This window comes from Triticum dicoccoides, chromosome 7A (assembly GCF_002162155.2).
Source record: "Triticum dicoccoides isolate Atlit2015 ecotype Zavitan chromosome 7A, WEW_v2.0, whole genome shotgun sequence".
Classification (NCBI taxonomy): Eukaryota; Viridiplantae; Streptophyta; class Magnoliopsida; order Poales; family Poaceae; genus Triticum; species Triticum dicoccoides.
Genome location: NC_041392.1, coordinates 670,244,283 through 670,262,473, shown reverse-complemented (window position 1 = coordinate 670,262,473; position 18,191 = coordinate 670,244,283). Strand labels below are relative to the sequence as shown.

The 18,191-nt window shown below is 45.1% G+C and overlaps 1 protein-coding gene and 1 pseudogene across 2 annotated transcripts; both read right to left on the bottom strand.

Moving 5' to 3' along the window:
* The window catches only part of LOC119328363, an 18,623-nt pseudogene extending 758 nt beyond the window's left edge, over nucleotides 1–17,865 (bottom strand).
* Nucleotides 461–5,990, bottom strand: LOC119328362 (glycine-rich domain-containing protein 1-like). 2 transcript variants are annotated; one of them, XM_037601362.1, is made up of 9 exons: nucleotides 5,873–5,990; nucleotides 5,151–5,342; nucleotides 4,498–4,615; nucleotides 4,047–4,298; nucleotides 3,282–3,737; nucleotides 2,501–3,045; nucleotides 1,928–2,123; nucleotides 1,627–1,782; nucleotides 461–1,434 (listed from the first exon to the last, which is right to left on the bottom strand). In XM_037601362.1, exons 2-9 carry the CDS (start codon nucleotides 5,306–5,308, stop codon nucleotides 691–693), a joined length of 2,625 nt encoding a protein of 874 aa, XP_037457259.1. In that variant the 5' UTR covers nucleotides 5,309–5,342; nucleotides 5,873–5,990; the 3' UTR covers nucleotides 461–690. The 2 variants fall into 2 exon arrangements, with proteins under 2 accessions (XP_037457259.1, XP_037457258.1); XM_037601361.1 differs by having other exon boundaries at nucleotides 5,151–5,358; nucleotides 5,873–5,979.
* Nucleotides 17,866–18,191: the final 326 nt, after the last annotated feature.

The window sequence follows — 18,191 nt, the reverse complement described above, 5'->3', positions numbered from 1 at the left end:
GGGGGTTGCTCTGTCAATCATGTCGGAAGACTCAACCGAGGGTGATGGTCTTACCGGTGAGTGTCTTCACCAAGATCTGCATCCTCGAGCCTAAGCACCAGGTGGAGGGTGGACAACTTCTGGTTATTGTAATCAGCAAGCATCCCCCCATCCTCGAGCTGTTTCCCAGCAAAGATAAGCCTCGGCTGGTCCGGCAGGATGCCCTCCTTGTCCTGTATATTTGCCTTGTGTCAGAGGACTCAGCCTCAAGGATGATGGTCATGCCGGTGAGTGCCTTCACAAAGATCTGCATCAGCATACTTGGAAATTGCAAAGAAAGGGTAAGTCAACAAGGCATATATGAACAGAAAAACAAAGTCAGAGACTGACAGTGGTCATCTAAATCTTGCGACAGATGGGTGTAGTTGGAAATTGCAAACAAAACAAGGCAGTTCACCATCTTTACATGAACAGATCAACAAGTCATGAAATCTGTACTTCATAATAAAAACTGCAGAGAAACCATGTACAAACATGTCAATTTTTTCTTTTATAGAATTATTATAGGCACTGCCCAGTTACCGGACTGGAACAACCCAGGCCTTCCCACGCCACCAACTGAACCAATCAACACCCAACCTCAATATTATTTACAAGCACAGGCCACAGCTCTATGAGTAGGTCAAAGGACATGGAACTGGAAGGCAATAACTACTGTGAAATGACCATGCTGCCGCAACCACCGCCACAGCCCGAACCACAACCACCACCACAGCCTGAACCGCAACCGCCTGACTTGGCGAAGCCAGTCTTGGAGCTTTCCATGACCATGCTGCCACAACCACCACCACAGCCCGAACCACAAACGCCTGGCTTGACGAAGCCAGTCTTGGCGTTTTCCATGACCATGCCGCCACAGCCTCCACCACCACATCCTGAACCGCAGCCACCTGACTTGGTGTTCCCCTCCTGGGAGCTTTCAATAACCATGCTGCCACCGCAGGAACTGCTGCATCCCGATCCACACCCAGCAGACTCAATATGGCCATTCTCGCCACCTGCAACGACACCACAGCTCGCATGACCTTTCTTGTTGCTCATGGTGACCACAGAGACACCGCTTCCACCACCAGAGTCTGATCCACAACCACCGCACTTAGAATCAGCCACCTTGCCGCTTGAAGTGACTGACCCGTCACAGCTAGCATGACCAGCCTCGTCACTTGCCATGACCATGTCACTGCCACCAGCCGTGCCACAAGGGCCACATTGCGCAGCAGTGGCGCCTGCTGCTCCACCTTTCGCCATTTCAGAAGTCACTGTAGTACCAGGCTCAACAGTTCCAGCTTTATGTACCATGGCACCTTCGATGAGCTTCACACCATCTTTGCCAATGGAATTCAGGAACAAGAATGATATTGCGACCCAGGGAAGCAGAAACCAATCCTCATCAACCTAAATTTAAGTAAGAACACCATGAGTATATCTGAGATGCAAGGAAATTAATCTTTACTGCTCCATCTGTCCCATAATATAAGATGTTATTACAATCGACATATGAGTACATTGGTTGTAATAAAAAAATTATACTATTATGGGACAGAGGGAGTACTTAGAAGGATATGACATCAGAGCTGAGCATTGTACCGTGATAAATTCTGATTCAGTGTCAAGTAGTGCCACTGCTTTGCCATAGGGGTGTTCAGCTGAGAACTTCACAGCAGTAACTACTGTAGTATCTTCAGCATGCTGACTGCAGCATTTGAGTTCATATGCTAGTCTCCTTCCCCTGTATAGTTTGATCTGCTTTGTTCAAAGAAGTACCAGAACTGTAAGTATGTTACATGCATAAACGTTTTTTCATTTACATATAACTTGATGTAATAACTATCTTTTGAGCGAACAGACTGCCTGTATGAAATGAGCTGTAGACTGCAGTTGTCCTTACCAGTTTGTTGCCGTATTTGAGCTCATGTATGCAGCCATCCTTGCTTGGTTTCAGGTCATGAGTGATGGATAAGTTGGAGTTGTTAAAAGACCATTTGTTTTTCGTGAATTCTGCAAGCTGAAATGGTTGCTTTGATGACTTTGTTACTCCAACCAATTCTCGAATGAGAGCCATGCCACTCTTGGCCTTGTGCTCCCTGAAGTAAAGAGGAGGAAATTCTCATTAGATCAGAAGAAATTGATATTTCTTTCTTAAACATAGGCAAATAAAACTTTTCAGTGTCCACTGGAATAAATTTGGATCTGTTTTGAAGGTAATGTACAAATACTTCTATATAAGTTGAATATCGATTCCTGCAGAAAGCATCAATTTGTAGTTTGAAAGGAAGATGCAATAACACCATATGTTATTAGCAATCAATGTATCATATAGTAAGATTTTATATGTTTCTAGAAAAAACTACCAGTAAGTATCATGCAGGACTTACTAATCAGCATACAAATGCGTTTCTAGACTCAATGTACAGTTCTTCACTGATATGTATGATTGATACCACGGTAAAAACAAAAATACCTTATCTGAAGACGAATGAGTTCAGTACCACAGTCATACACGAAGCGAGTCCAGGAGCTCATATTTTGATCCTTGATGTAATGTGGCAATAGACAGGCCTTCAGAGAGAAAGGCTTCACATTGACCATGCTAAGAACCTGTGGAGCCTGCCTTGGGACAGTACAAGATGCAGCAACACGAAGACTGACAGGAGGGGAACCAGCATATGCACCACGACTTTTCAGTTCAAACCACCTCTCAAAGGAAAGCTTGGAATCAGGCTGTGTAAGCTCTTGAAGAGAGATCGAAACCTTCCCCAATGGTTCTGATTTCTTCGATGCCGAGGCCCCAAAATAGGCCTGATCAACCATTGCTGTAAGAATGAGTTCGCCAGTCGGTTCACATTGGAAACCAGCTCCGATACTCTTCCCTGTTTTCGTTGAAATATCTAACCTGCCGCCATCACTGATAAATACATCTGGTTGAGTCTTGGTGAACCACACGTACACACTTTTCTCTGGAATTGCAGATGGTAAATTCTTGATGTCCACAATCTGTAAATATAACTGCAAAGAATGAAAATATTTTGAGTTCATAAATTCAGTAAATGTCTGTTGGCATTAGAAGTGCTCAATATCAAATATCAGGCGTGCTTCCAAATCAATAATAATATTAATAGTACAACGTACCATGTTTTGGGTTATTTACTAGATAAGAAACATCTTTAAAACCGAAATTATTGTACTTGTGTAACTATTTCTTCATTCATGGACAACAATAAGATGTACAAAGAGCATCATACCTCCACAACTGTTGTTTCAAGAATAGTAAGATGCTTCTCTGCTTTATCGACACCAAAAACACTATCATCCTCACTATTAAATATCTGAGGAACGGATGTCACAGGAGATGGCAGGCTTCCACGGTACATAGCGCCAACCTTCCAGTATCTCAGACCAAAGTTATTCTCGAACTGCTCAGTGGTCCCTGAAAATCCAGTGTCGAGCTTCTTTCCTTCAGCTCGGTCATCATCTGTGTCATCATGCTCCAGAACTCTCCCAAGAAGATTCAGCATGTCACTGTAGTAGGTAACAGAATTCAGTTGGTGGGTGTGCCACATTAGATCCACGTCGTAGGTTGGCACACGAAAGAGGTTCATTCCTTTCTCCTGATTCAGCTTGATCAAATACAAAAAACCTTTGTATCGAGCTAGAGCTTCTTCAAGAAAACGATGATCATGCATGTTTGGTGTTCCAACCTGCCAGAAACAAAGGAGCTCACTGACTTTCTGTACACATTTTTTATTTATTGTTCTTGCATATTTTTCCTTTTACAAAAAGGCAGTAGCACTGCTTTTCTATTGCTTTCTTCCACATGTATGGATCAACAGTGACACAACTTTTGAACTATCACCAACATTTGCTGGGCCAATAAAATAAGGTATCAATCTGCTTGTGAAATTTAGAATAGCTAATTTTTAGATATCAGTTGTTCAATCATGGGTAATCTACCACATTGACTTGTCTTATATGTAGTATATCAGAGCAAAGGTTAGTAATGTAACTACCTGGTAGACGAAAGAAGACTGTCTCCTAACAGCTGAGATCAAATCATAGGAAATGCCTCCTGCAGTTCCATCACCCACGTCAACAAAATCGTCAGAAGGACTTGTGTACTCCAACTCAAAAGGCTCCCCAGGATATAACTCAGTCCAAACTTTCTCAGCCTGATCCTTGGACTTTGCTTGAATGGAGGACTTGACATTGTTAGTGCCCAGTATTCTGCCATATAATCTCTTGCAGTCCTTTATGTACTGAGTCTGAAAGATATTGTTGTCAGCACAGCAAAACCAGAAATAACAAGATGATTTTGATTTAGACATTTCCAACCATGTTCACTAGTATTTTCTTTTATGCAAGAGATGCAAATAGCCAAATACTAGTTCTCAAATGTGTTGTTCACAGATTTTGAACGACACACAAGCATCTGTGAGTTAATAATAACTTAGATATTCATACCGGATTAAGCCGATGGCAGTGCCATATCCATTCACAATCAAGCGGAACAACCAAAGGCTCATCTGCAACAGAAGCCTCAGTGTACTTGGCAAGAAGAGGAAGCCAGCAAGCTTTGTACCTAGCACCACAACAAATTAATAATTCAAAGTCTATTCGACACAGAACATAAATTAATTTAGTATGAGTGATTTTTTTCATAGTATCACTTATTTCAGCATGATAGGGACTTTGAACTTAAATAAGAAGCCAGATTTTCATGCCAAAATTTCCAGATAAGGCCAGACTTGTAGCAACAAATTGGAACTGAAAACACAGATCGAATGATGGTTTCAGAAACTCTTCCACCAACTTATATTAATGTAAACTAAACTAGTGGTTTTTGTCTAATTTTCCTCAAGCAGGTGTTCGTCAGGAGACATGGACAATGTTCCAAATAGTGATTGCGCCAAGAGTTATCCTGCACCAAGAATTTATCGAAATATGGCAACGATACTGAGAAATTTTATTCCCAACACACCCTAGAGAGTAGAGGCTGTTCATCAATAACACCCCGACAGAAAAAGAATGGAACACCTCAGAAAATATACTGGTTTTCAGACTCAAAGGTCTCTTGTGTAAGTTGTGTTGTTGAAAAGCCAATGTGATGGCGATACCTGCGTATAGCCCTGTGGAGCAGCGGGCCCTCGTAGAGCCACCGGCGGCGGTCGACCGCGGCGAGGAACTCCAGGTGCCGCAGCGCGGCTGGGACGAGGTCCTCGCCGATGCCGATCCCCTGCGCCGCCGCCCACTGCGACTCCTGCTCTGCGTCCATCTTCTCCCCCCTTCCTCCGATCGACCCCACCCACCTGCAGTTCGGATAACCTGTAATGTAAGAGGTTTTTGCAAGCTATGACCCAGATGAGCAGAAAGGTAGAAACAGAGTTTTTTTGTGTGTGAAAAAGGTAGAAACAGAGTTTGGCATAATTAAATCAAGAAACTGTGCGTTGGACGACAAATAATCTGATGATGCAGACATAAACAAGAATCTACAACGGCAGGTCCAACATTAATCAGTTCAAACCCAAGCAAAAACTCTAGATTAACTACCGCGGACAGCAACAATAGTCGACTGAAATCTACAGCAATAAAACTGAACGAGAGCGCATACACCACTCGTCCTCAACAACTAGAAAAAAAAAGCATTGGATCTACCAGCACATAAACGAATCGTATATAGAACATGAATAGCACGATCTACACGGACGGAAATCGGCATGCTGTCTCTACGCTCATCTATCTCGCAGCGTTGACTGAATCGACGACCGTAGACGAACCCCGCAAGAAGAAGAAGAGATAGATAGCTTGGGGGAAGAGGGAATCGGTGGCGTGCGCATACCTTGACGGCGAGGGAGGTTCGCGGGAGCTGAAGATCGATCGCTTGGATTTTTCCGGTTGGAATCAGCGGGGGCGAGTTGATGCGGGTGGGTAAGGGAAAGGGGACCGGCTCGATTACAACACGGCTCAGCCGGCATGCGAGCCGAGCGGGTAGTTCAGGAGGCTGCGGATTCTTTTTTCCTTCTAAAACTCACAATGCAATTTTTTACCTTATGAACAAACACAGCCCTTTCAATATATGGAGAGATTCATGATTTCCAACAAGTAACAACAGGAAGATTATCACTCCGAGAGGGCAAAATCTGTTATCCAAAGTAGAAGACCTTAGGACATGTTCGGTTGCCTGCATTACCTCTAACCAAATCTAGTTGGGCCAATAAAAATGTGTTTGGTTGCAAACAAGAGGCCTAACTCGCATCGGCACGAACCTTAAAGTAGCACAGAGCCTGACTCACTGAAACCCTTGAATCGGCAGTTTTCATTGAGCCAGGCTGAGTGTGGCGCAAAAGGGAGGCAGCGCCACTTGCGACGGCGCAAGGGGAAATTGAGTGGAGATGGCGGGAGATGGAAATTGGTCGAGGCGGGATGTCTAGCCTCATCGCCCCATTTACTCGGTCACCACTAGCTCTAGGACAAGCACTTCCTCTATTCTTAGCACCGACGGCGGTGGCGACTCAAATATGTGCAAGCGGCGCGCCACGGACGCAATAGTAGCACTCTCCAGCAGGAGGAGCTGCTTATCCCCTTCCTCTTGGCCACTGTCTGGTCCTCCTCGACTCAGCCAGGGGCCCTCCTTCCTCGTCGTTATCTCCAAAGCCGGTAAGCAACATAGAACCCCCCCCCCCCTATGTTAGGTTGGTTTCTAGGCTGTTAGGAAGGGTGTAGGATCGATTTCTCCATTGTTCACCGCACCCTCGATGTCGCCTAGGTTATGGTCGAACGAACGAAGCTGGTAGTTTAGGCAGCAACACTGATAGTTGTGATTCAGGCATGGCTCACAAGGGAGCTATTCGTCATGGTGATAAGCCTGTCATATGTTATGGTCCAATGTTAATCTGGGATCAGGAGAGGATATTGAATCTGAACTACATCTACAACTGCGATGACATAGAGGCTATGTGGATGCATCAAATGAAAAGAGCACCTTTCATCAGGCATGTGCAGACCTTCGGGAGCAGGGGGCTACTACAAGATAGCATCCACACCCGTGTGGAAGAGCAAGTAGCCACGTTCCTTCATGTTTTTGGTCATAACCAGAGATTCAGGATTATGCACAACACGTTCAGGAGGTCAATGGAGACCATTTCCAGGTACTTCAGGCAAGTGATGTATGATGTTGGGGAACTCAACGGAGAAATGATCAGGTCACCAACAGGCCGGACTTGTAACAAGATTCACACTAGTCCAAGATGGTGTCCATACTTCAAGGTGAGCACTGACAGTATGTAGTTCATGTCATGATATGCTTGTATTGTTCTGCTATAGCCATAACACCATCTTGTAATGCCATTTCAAGATTGCATTGGGGCAATAGACATATCACTGCCAGAGTGCCAATGTCACAATCTGCAACATACAAGGGTAGAAAGCATTACACAAAGCAAGAATGTTCTTGTTGTTGTTGACTTTGATCTGAAGTTCACATATGTGCTGGCTGGCTGGAAAGGATCAAGACATGATGCTAACACTCTAAGTGATAACATGAGTTGACCTAATGGCATCAATATACTCATGGCAAGTTCTACCTAGGAGATCCTGGCTATGCATGTCGACTGGGTGCTCTTCCACCCTTCAGAAAAAATAGGTACCATCATGCTGGCTGGCTGGAAAGGATCAAGACATGATGCTAACACTCTAAGTGATAGCATGAGTCAACCTAATGGCATCAACATACTCATGGCAAGTTATACCTAGGAGATGTTAGCAATGCATGTCGACCAGGTGCTCTTCCACCCTTCAGGAAAATCAGGTACCATCTGAACGTGTTTGCTGGTAGGAACTAGCTCAGGACTCCACAGGAACTGACACTCCAGCCTTAGAGTTACAATTGAGAGGGCATTCAGAGCTCTGAAGAATAGGTTTATGACCCTGGATCAAAAGCCATTCCACACTTTCCCCGCCCAGTTTAAGCTTATTCTTGCTTGTTGCATTCTGCGTAACTGGATCTTGTAATGTGGTTGTGATGAACTGGTGCCAGAGGAGGAAGAGGTGACGCTTGATGATGTTGTCAGCTTTGGCCATGGTGTGGAGGCATTTGACAGTGAAGCCTGGAAGAAAAAAGGGATGGGGTGGGCATAGGCAATGTGGTAAAACAAAGGCCAGGCAAGGATCTGAAGAAGAAGAAGAAGAAGAAGAAGAAGAAGAAGAAGAAGAAGAAGAAGAAGAAGAAGAAGAAGAAGAAGAAGAAGAAGAAGAAGAAGAAGAAGAAGAAGAAGAAGAAGAAGAAGGGACAACATCAGCAGAATAAAAAGAAGACAAGGATGGACTTCCAACTAGTTTGGCATTGATGAACTTTACCCTATTGAGCCATTTGACTATTATATTTGTACTGATATTTGTTAGTAGCTAGGATGAATTATGATATGTTTCCTAACTAGGACTAAAACTACGTTCAGGTCGTGTGTGGTAAGGTCACCACTAGTGAGAAGTGGTGATAACACTTTATGCAGTTTGCAACCAAACACCGTGTAGTTTTGTGCGCCCAGTGTAATGCAGGCAACCAAATTGCGGGTCAATATTGGTTCCCTTATGTAGAAAGCCTAGATGCGGGCAACCAAAGTATGTGTGGATGCTAGTTTTTGGCCTGTTTTACCTCAGCCAGGCCCATTTGAGACACACGTGCAAAGTGGCAAAAAATGGTGCAGGTAACAAAACACGCCCTTATTGACCCACATACTGGAAACTGGGATGAAGATTTAATCCATGATACATTCTACCCTGTTGATGTGCATCACATATTACAAATCCCTTTGAATGTTTAGGGAATGACACTTTGTTGCATGGCATTATACTAAGTCTGGTACATTCTCTGTTCAATCTGCTTATCATAGGGAATGGGATCATAAGTGTGGACAGCGTATGCATGCGAAGGATGGCCATGGTCGAGCAAATCCAAACCCCATTTGGGCTGACATCTGGAAACTTAAGGCGATGACTAAGGTTATAAAATTTTCCTCTAGAAAGTATTACATCCTTCCCTGTAAGGGCGTACTGACAAAAAGACATGTTTTAACACAAGCACAATGTCCAATCTGCTTGAGGGGGGCCAAGGATATTCAACACTATCTTTTCAACTCTAAGAGGGTTAGAAAAATTTAGGAAGAGTTGGATCTAACAAAGGCGAACAGGAAGGCCATATGCCGGGACATGTTGGTTTTTGTTAACTTGAACCAAATTATAGATGAGAACTTGATACGTCTCCAACGTATCTATAATTTTTTATTGTTCCATGCTATTATATTATCAACCTTGGATGTTTTATATGCATTAATATGCTATTTTATATGTCTTTTGGGACTAACCTATTAGCCTAGAGCCCAGTGCCAGTTTTTGTATTTTCCTTGTTTTTAACTATCGCGGAAAAGGAAAATCAAACGGAGTCCAATTGACCTGAAACTTCATGGAGACTATTTTTGGACCAGAAGAAGCCCACGGAGTACCGGAGGTGGGCCAGAAGAGTCCCGAGGCCACCACGAGGGTGGGGGCGCGCCCCCTGCCTCGTGGATGCCTCGAGAACCCCCTGACTTGTCCCCAACTCCAACACCTCATATATAACCCAAAACTTCCAGAAAGAAACCTAGATCGGGAGTTCCACCGCCAGAAGCCTCCGTAGCCACCGAAAACCAATCTAGACCCATTCCAGCACATTGCCGGAGGGGGAATCCCTCTTCGGTGGCCATCTTCATCATCCCGGTGCTCTCCATGACGAGGATGGAGTAGTTCTCCCTCAGGGCTAAGGGTATGTACCAGTAGCTATGTGTTTGATCTCTCTCTCTCTCTCTCTCGTGTTCTTGAGTCGGCATGATCTTGATGTATCGTGAGCTTTGCTATTATATTTGGATCTTATGATGTTTCTCCCCCTCTACTCTCTTGTGATGAATTGAGTTTTCCCTTTAAAGTTATCTTATCGGATTGAGTCTTTAAGGATTTGAGAAAACTTGATGTATGTCTTGCACGTGCTTATCTGTGGTGACAATGGGATATCATGTGATCCACTTGATGTATGTTTTGGTGATCAACTTGTGAGTTCCGTGACCTTGTGAACTTATGCATAGGGGTTGGCACACGTTTTCGTCTTGACTCTCCGGTAGAATCTTTGGGGCACTCTTTGAAGTTCTTTGTGTTGGTTGAATAGATGAATCTGAGATTGTGTGATGCATATCGTATAATCATACCCATGGATACTTAAGGTGACATTGGAGTATTTAGGTGACATTAGGGTTTTGGTTGATTTGTGTCTTAAGGTGTTATTCTAGTATGAACTCTATGATAGATTGAACGGAAAGAATAGCTTCATGTTATTTTACTACAGACTCTTGAATAGATCGATCAGAAAGGATAACTTTGAGGTGGTTTCGTACCCTATAATAATCTCTTCGTTTGTTCTCCGCTATTAGTGACTTTGGAGTGACTCTTTGTTGCATGATGAGGGATAGTTATATGATCCAATTATGTTATTATTGTTGAGAGAACTTGCACTAGTGAAAGTATTAACCCTAGGCCTTGTTTCAACACATTGCAATACCGTTTACGCTCACTTTTATCATTAGTTACCTTGCTGTTTTTATATTTTCAGATTACAAAAACCTATATCTACCATCCATATTGCACTTGTATCACCATCTCTTCGCCAAACTAGTGCACCTATACAATTTACCATTGTATTGGGTGTGTTGGGGACACAAGAGACTCTTTGTTATTTGGTTGCAGGGTTGTTTGAGAGAGACCATATTCATCCTCGCCTCCCACGGATTGATAAACCTTAGGTCATCCACTTGAGGGAAATTTGCTACTGTCCTATAAACCTCTGCACTTGGAGGCCCAACAACGTCTACAAGAAGAAGGTTGTGTAGTAGACATCGGAACTCAGGGAAGAGTATTGGAGGTCTGAGCTTGTGGTTGTGGCATCTTGGTACCTATGGTGGCAACGCTGACAGCTAACAATGGGTGTATCAGTACTTCCAGTAGGTAGAACAACAACATCCATCAGAGCAATTGCCACAAAATTCCAGAGAGTGACTAAAAAGAAGAACGAAAGGAAGAAGGGACCGAAAAAGTGGTGCAAACCGTTGCACGACTTTTTGAAAGTTAATGTAGATGTCTCATTCCACATAGAAGATTGATCAGGAGCTACTCGAACAGTCATCAGAGATGAATGATGTTTTGTAGCAGATGCAACATGGTTCGTTCCACATCTTTCGGATGTGGCTTCTACTGAAACAATTGCTCTCGGGAATGGTATTAATTTGTCAGCTCATGTGGGATTCTCGAGGGTAGAGGTTGAGTGTCACATCCCTAGCTTTTGGTACTGCTTAGTGCTAGCATATGGTGTTGCATTATTTTTAAATTCCTCAGAAACTTGAAATGGGGATGTCAGAACCCCCAGCACCCCCCTTAAACCAACTAGGGTTACTAAAATCATTTTCAATGAACCCAAAATGCCCTTCTAAAATGTTCATCATCTTTGTCGTGGTCTAGAACCTCTGACAAAAATGGTGCACAAATTTCTAGGTCATCCAAAGGTCACTGGATTAAATCATATGTTATTTGAATTTGGGCATTTAAATGTTAGTAAATATTTTAAATGCTCAAGTAATCCTAAACTGAAATGTTCCATGTTGGATATATTCTATACAATGGGAATGTGCAGTTTGGTGATTTTTGAAAGGGTCTAGGTATTTTTTAGAAAACCCACAAAGATTACAGAAAAATAGAAAACTGAAACAGAAAGAGAGAGAGAAGGAACCTCACCGGGGCTTACCTGGCGGCCCAAGTGGCCGGCCCAGCCCACCACCGCAGCCCTCTGTCGCCTTCCTCCTCGCGCCAGTAGGCAGGGGCGCGTGCCCGGCGCGCGCAGCCACACGCCGGCCACCTCCTCCCTGCCTGGCTGCCTCCTCCTTCCCCTGGACGTCTCTTGCAGCGCCACGCACCCCCTGGAACCCTCTCACTCTCTCCCGACCTCTTCCCTGCTCTCTCTTCCTCTCGTGCCCGAGCGCAGCCGCAGCCGCGCCGCCGTAACGCCGCAGCCTCCGTGCTCCCCTCGCCTCCCCGACGTGTCCACGAGCATCGCCACGCCTCCCTCATCCTCTCCTTCCAGCCACGCCCCGCCGGAGGCCTTGCATCAACGCCATCTTCATCATCTTCGTCGCCGGCCACCGGAGATCCCTCTCGCCGCCCCGCCCGCTCCGATGCTTCCCTGAGCACGCTGAGGCCACCTCTGCACTCTCCGTGAGCTCCTGATTCTCCCCCTGTGCTCGCCCCCTCCATTCCCGTCCGCTAGCTCCGTCTTCCACAACGGCCGAAGCTCGCCGCCGCCCCCGCACATCGCCGTCGTGGCCACAGCCACCACAGCTCGTGCCCGAGCACACCATCGTGCTCAGCACGATCCCATGAGCCTGTAGACACCCGCAGCGCCTCCTCCCGTGCTCTGAAGCGCCACCCCGAGGATGCCCGAGCTGCTGCCGCCGCTGAACCTCGTCGCCGGCCACTCTTCCGGCCACCCCAGCACCTACCGCTGCCACCACTCGATGCGCACCACTGCTTGCGTTCGAACGCAACAGACCGCGGCCAAAATGATGCCCTGTGGCCCATTTCCGAGTCCCTCCGCCGCGTCTGTCGTCGCCGGCGTCGAGCCGCCGGCGAGTTGACCTCGTTTGACCTAGGGTTTGACTCCCCTGGGTCAACGAAAGGTGGACCCAGGCCCCTACTTAATTAGTGTAGGTTTAATTAGTGTTAAATTAACCTAGTTAATTAGATGAGCCACTGGCATGTGGGCCCAGGCCCTAATTAACCTAGGTTAGTGCTAACCTAACACTAACTAACTCTGTTAGTTAGTTGTTTCACTGACGTGTGGGTCCCAGCCATCAGGTTTGACCTGGGCTGGCGCCTTTGACCTGCTGATGTCACCCCGACGTCATGCTGACGCAATAACTCTTTTTCTGGATTTATTCTTTCACAGGAAATTCCAGAAAATGTTTTAAACTTCTAAAAATCATATAAAATCAATCGTAGCTCAGAATGAAATAAATTATATATGAAAAATGATCAGAAAAATCCAATCTATCCATCTGTACCATTTTCATGCATGTTAAAACAACTTATGGCTGCTGTTTAGGCCAAATCATATAAATGGCATTTAAACCCTCACATATGGAGTTTGAATTTGAACCTAGGGTTCAAACCAACTCCATTTAACATGTTGCTAGTTGCATTAGCTCAAAACACATCATATTGACATGTCATGATCATGCACCATATTGTGCGTTGCATTGATTGTGCTCTCCTTCTCTGTTGCCGGCATTTGTCCCCTCTTGATAGACGTATTCCGACGATGAGTTCGATGACACCGATGAAGAGCTATACTATCTTCAGAAGTGCCAGGCAAGCAAAACCCCCTTGTTCATTCCGATACAATCCCACTCTCTCGCTACTGCTCTCTTTTACTGCATTAGGACAACAACGATTCAACTGTTACATGCTGCGGTAGTTGAACCCCTTTTCCTCTGCATGACCTGTCATTGCCACAGTAAATAGATGAAACCCACTAGCATGAGTAGGATTTGTTTGAGCCCTGATGTGCCTACTCATTCATGCTTGTTTGTCATGCCTGCTACTGCTTAGAGTTGAGTCAGGTCTGATTCATCGGGGATGAATTGGAATGGTGATGAACATGTCCTACTGTGTGTGAGCTAAGTGTGTGAACACGATTTGGTAAAGGTAGCGATGAGAGGCCATGTAGGAGTACGTGGTGGGTTGTCTCATTGAAACCGTTCTCAGGAACTGAGTTCTGTGTTTGTGATCCATGAACAGCTACTACCACTCATTGGGATCCTTAATTGACCCTCTCGACTTATTAACTGCCCTAGTCCTCTGTCCAGGAGTTGCAGCTAGTTTCTGGTGTTTATAGGATATGTGTTGGCGGCCGTGCGTAGCGCTGACCCTAGGGGTGGGCTATGATGCGGTAGCTACACCGTGGCACGGTGTACGGGGCGCCCGTTTGGTGTCTCGGGAACCCTGCACACATCGTTTGGGGCTGTGAGCGAAACTCCGGCCGGATCTCCTCGTGGATAGAACCTGAATAGGCGATAAACCTGGACTAGAGACTTGTGTGGTTAGTCAGGTCGTGGCCGACTCCCTCGCCAGGCTTCCGCTTGAAGGTTGCCGAGATACACAACGTGTACATGGTGGTAAGTGGCGAGAGCGTGTGTGAAGAAGTACACCCTTGCAGGGTTATAAATGATCTATTCGAATAGCCGTGTACGCGGTAAAGGACTTCTGGGTTGCCTATAACAGTTCATAGATAACTTGAAGTGGATACTCTAAAACTCGTAAGATAAGCGTGAGTGCTATGGATGGCCTTCTCGTAGGGAGACGGGAGCGGATCCATAGTGGTGTATTGATATGGTGAATATGTGGACTCGTGTGAGCCACCTCAAAAGAGTTACTTGTAGTCATAGTTTAAGATAGCCACCGAGTCAAAGCTGGCTTGCTGCAGTTAAAACTCCACCACCCCCATTGTTGATACCGATGCATATGTAGTTAGTTCTGATGTAAGTCTTGCTGCGTACATTTGTACTCACGTTTGCCTATTTTATGTTTTGCAGAGAGACGTCAGTCCAGCTAGTAGTTCCGTGTGGACTTTGAAGTTTAGCTTGATACCTCAGCTACGATCTTGTGCCCTCGACAGGATCTGGTAGATAGTCAGGCTTCTCAGCCTTTTTCATTTGTAGATGTCTGTACCCAGACATGTTAAGCTTCCGCATGTGCTTTGACATGTATGCTCTGAATGTTGGGTCATGAGACCCATGTTTGTAATATCACGCTCCTCGGAGCCTAATGAATAAATACTTGAGTCATAGAGTTATGTTGTGATGCCATGTTGTATTCACACATATCGAGCATATTGTGTGTATGATTGGAATGCTTGGTATGCGTGGGATCCGACAACCTAGTTGTTTATCCTTGGTAGCCTCTCTTATGGGGAAATGTAGTCTTGTGCTTCCATGAGCCATAGTAGTCCTCTACAGCCCGGTTCATCGGAGTCCTGCTAGCCCAGCACTACTGCTCTGGAACACTTGACTGGCTGGCATGTGATTCACTTCGTTCATGTGTCTGTCCCTTCGGGGAAATGTCACACGATGATATCTGGAGTCCTGCCTAGCCTGCTACAGCCTGGGTTCCCGGAGTCCTGTTAGCCCAGTGCTATAGCCCGGATTCGCACGCTGCTGATCGACATGCTCGATGTTGATTCATGTATGCTTGTCTCCGTAAGTTAGTGCCACTTTGGGTTCACGACTAGTCATGTCGGCCCGGGTTCTCTGTCATATGGATGCTAGTGACACTATCATATACGTGAGCCAAAAGGAGCAAATGGTCCCGGGCCATGGTAAGGCGACACCCGTGGGAATACCATGTGTGAGGCCGCAAAGTGATATGAGGTGTTACCGGCTAGATCGATGTGACTTGGAATCGGGGTCCTGACATTGAGTCAGATTATGAACTTGTAATTGATGCAAACAAAGATCCATATAGATTCAATGGTTCGCAAGCAGCAATGATTGTTGAATGCGCTCAACTCCCTTATGACTTTGGAGAGGTGAAATTTTCTCCATGCAACCAAGAAGCAAAAACATCGCAACAAATGCTTTGGCTAAACAAGCGTATATGATGAAGAATTCTTCTGTTTGGGAAGATGACTCAGCGGATTTCATTTCATCTTTAACATTGTTATTATCTGAGAAATGAAATCTCTACTCTGTAAAAAAACACAACCCTTCCTAAGAGTATCTCCTCTCTTTTTTGGGTTCCTAAGAGCATCTCCAATAGATGATGCAGATATGAAAGCAACTGATTTTTACATCACCAAGGTACAGACTCCAACATATAATTTAAATGTAAAAGAAATTACTCAAGATTTGCTCGTGATTTAAAACATGGCACCAAGTGATGGCGCGCCGTGTTTCGATAGATTTGGCTGTTGGCCAGAGTGCCGGCACCCCGATGGCTCCCGCAGCTCGTGGTCGTCGTCGGAGTATGGCTACTGGCTGCCGGAGCCACTGCAAGCAGTTGCGCGACCACCATAACCAAGCCGGCCGACCACTGCTTTGGTCGGCATCGTTGGTGTTGAATCGCCGGTGGTGTGTCGTCGAAATTAGGGCCAGCCACCAGCCGACAAGCATCAAGGAGGCATAGGAGACGCTTTCTCCAGCTGCTCGTCACCGCCGCAACTACCATCTATGCTCCGACATGCAGCTGCCTGGTTTGTTCCACCTCACACACAAGGTGTTCGACCAAATTTGCACAAGATATTTTACATCATCTATTGGAGCGGCTTTCATGTGTGCCCTATTTTAAACTATTTGTTGTAGTTGGATGTTTTGGTGATGTAAAAACCCACTTTTTTGGTGACGTATATTTTACTCTAACCACTTTTTGATGATGATGTATTTTACATTATCAATTGGAGATGCTTTAATGACATGAGCATTTTTGAGAGACTGAGTCGAGAAATTTTAATATTGATTTAGTTTTGATGTAAACACCTCATAATCAATGGCAGTGGTAGGCCTTAGGCAACTAGGGGACCTTGGCATGAGGCTTGACAAAATAATCATTGCTTGAGTGTAGCTACAGTTTTACTGGCGAGATTCACAATGGTAGCAAACAAGGTGGCTGGGACATGAGCCATTCATGGCACGGTCATTGCTCGTAGTTGACGGGCACGCCATACCACTGAAAAAATAGCGTCGAAGAAGTTGAAACAAATTCAGAAAAATGCGAGTACCACTTGAATTCGAGTGGGTTGGTTTGGGTAGGTTTCACCACAAGGAAACTAAAGACAACTTCAACGGGATCACCAATCATCCACAAATGCCTGAATCGGACACACTTTTGGTGACGGTCACCAAATTTATCCAGACTATTCCGGACATTTGAAATGAGCTGATGTCTGCCACGTCGGACTCCCAACAACACCGAGCAAAGTGTGGTGTTGTGCGTAAGAAGAACAAGATGATTTTCAACAATTTTTTCAATGTAAACTTGGGTTGAGTACTTTAGTGATATTTTTTCTTCTATGAATCTTGATAGGTCTTATTAATCATTCAGTAAGTGTGGTGTTGTGTCTGGCATCACGATTTTGGAACTGTGCAATCATGCATTTACACAAAACGACGACATATTATTATCTAAAGTGGAAGGAAACTAATGACGGCGGAGTCCCTCCGTCAACATTCCAAGGAACTAACTGAAGCCTGCTGACCTCTGGCCGCATGAACCTCCTTCAGCAAGGATGAATCATGTTACCATCTGAAGCTCCGATCATTTGACGAATTTGAGAAACCACAATCACAGCGTAAGAAGATTAAGTTCCACACTCCCACTTAAAACACATAACAGAGACCACACTGCTACACAGCAGCAACAGATGTTCGCACACAAAATACAGAACTAAGACACTGACAATAGTAACACATGATGACACGACTCACACATAACCATAGAGACAACTACCAGGACCCATGAAACAATTTTCCAAAGAAATCACTGGCCACCACGGAGGCGGAGCACCAGGTGAAGGGTGGACTCCTTCTGAATGTTGTAATCAGCAAGAGTACGTTCGTCCTCGAGCTGCTTGCCTGTGAATATCAGATGCTACTGGTCCGGCGGGATGCCCTCCTTGTCTTGAATCTTCGCCTTAACATTGTCGATGGTGTCGGAGGACTCCACCTCGAGGGTGATAGTCTTGCCAGTGAGGGTCTTCGCAAAGATCTGCATCTGCATCGTGGGAATTTGCAAACCGGCAAGGTTAATTCACCAAGTAGGTACAGAATAATCCAGTCAAGTGCTTAAGAAAAGTCAGAAATCGTAAGGATGCAGTTTAAATCTTTTCATGACAAAAGAGTAAATCCGCAGTAAACAATCGACAGCTACCAATAGCAACCACATAATCATGGAATAGTAAGGTTGATGATACAACTCTTGAGGTTTATCTCCAATGTTTTAAATAAAAACCAATAAATAGTAATCACATCATCGTGAAAGAATATTGACTAAGCAGATTGTGCTAACATATGTGCGTTGACCATTCACTGGTAGAAAAA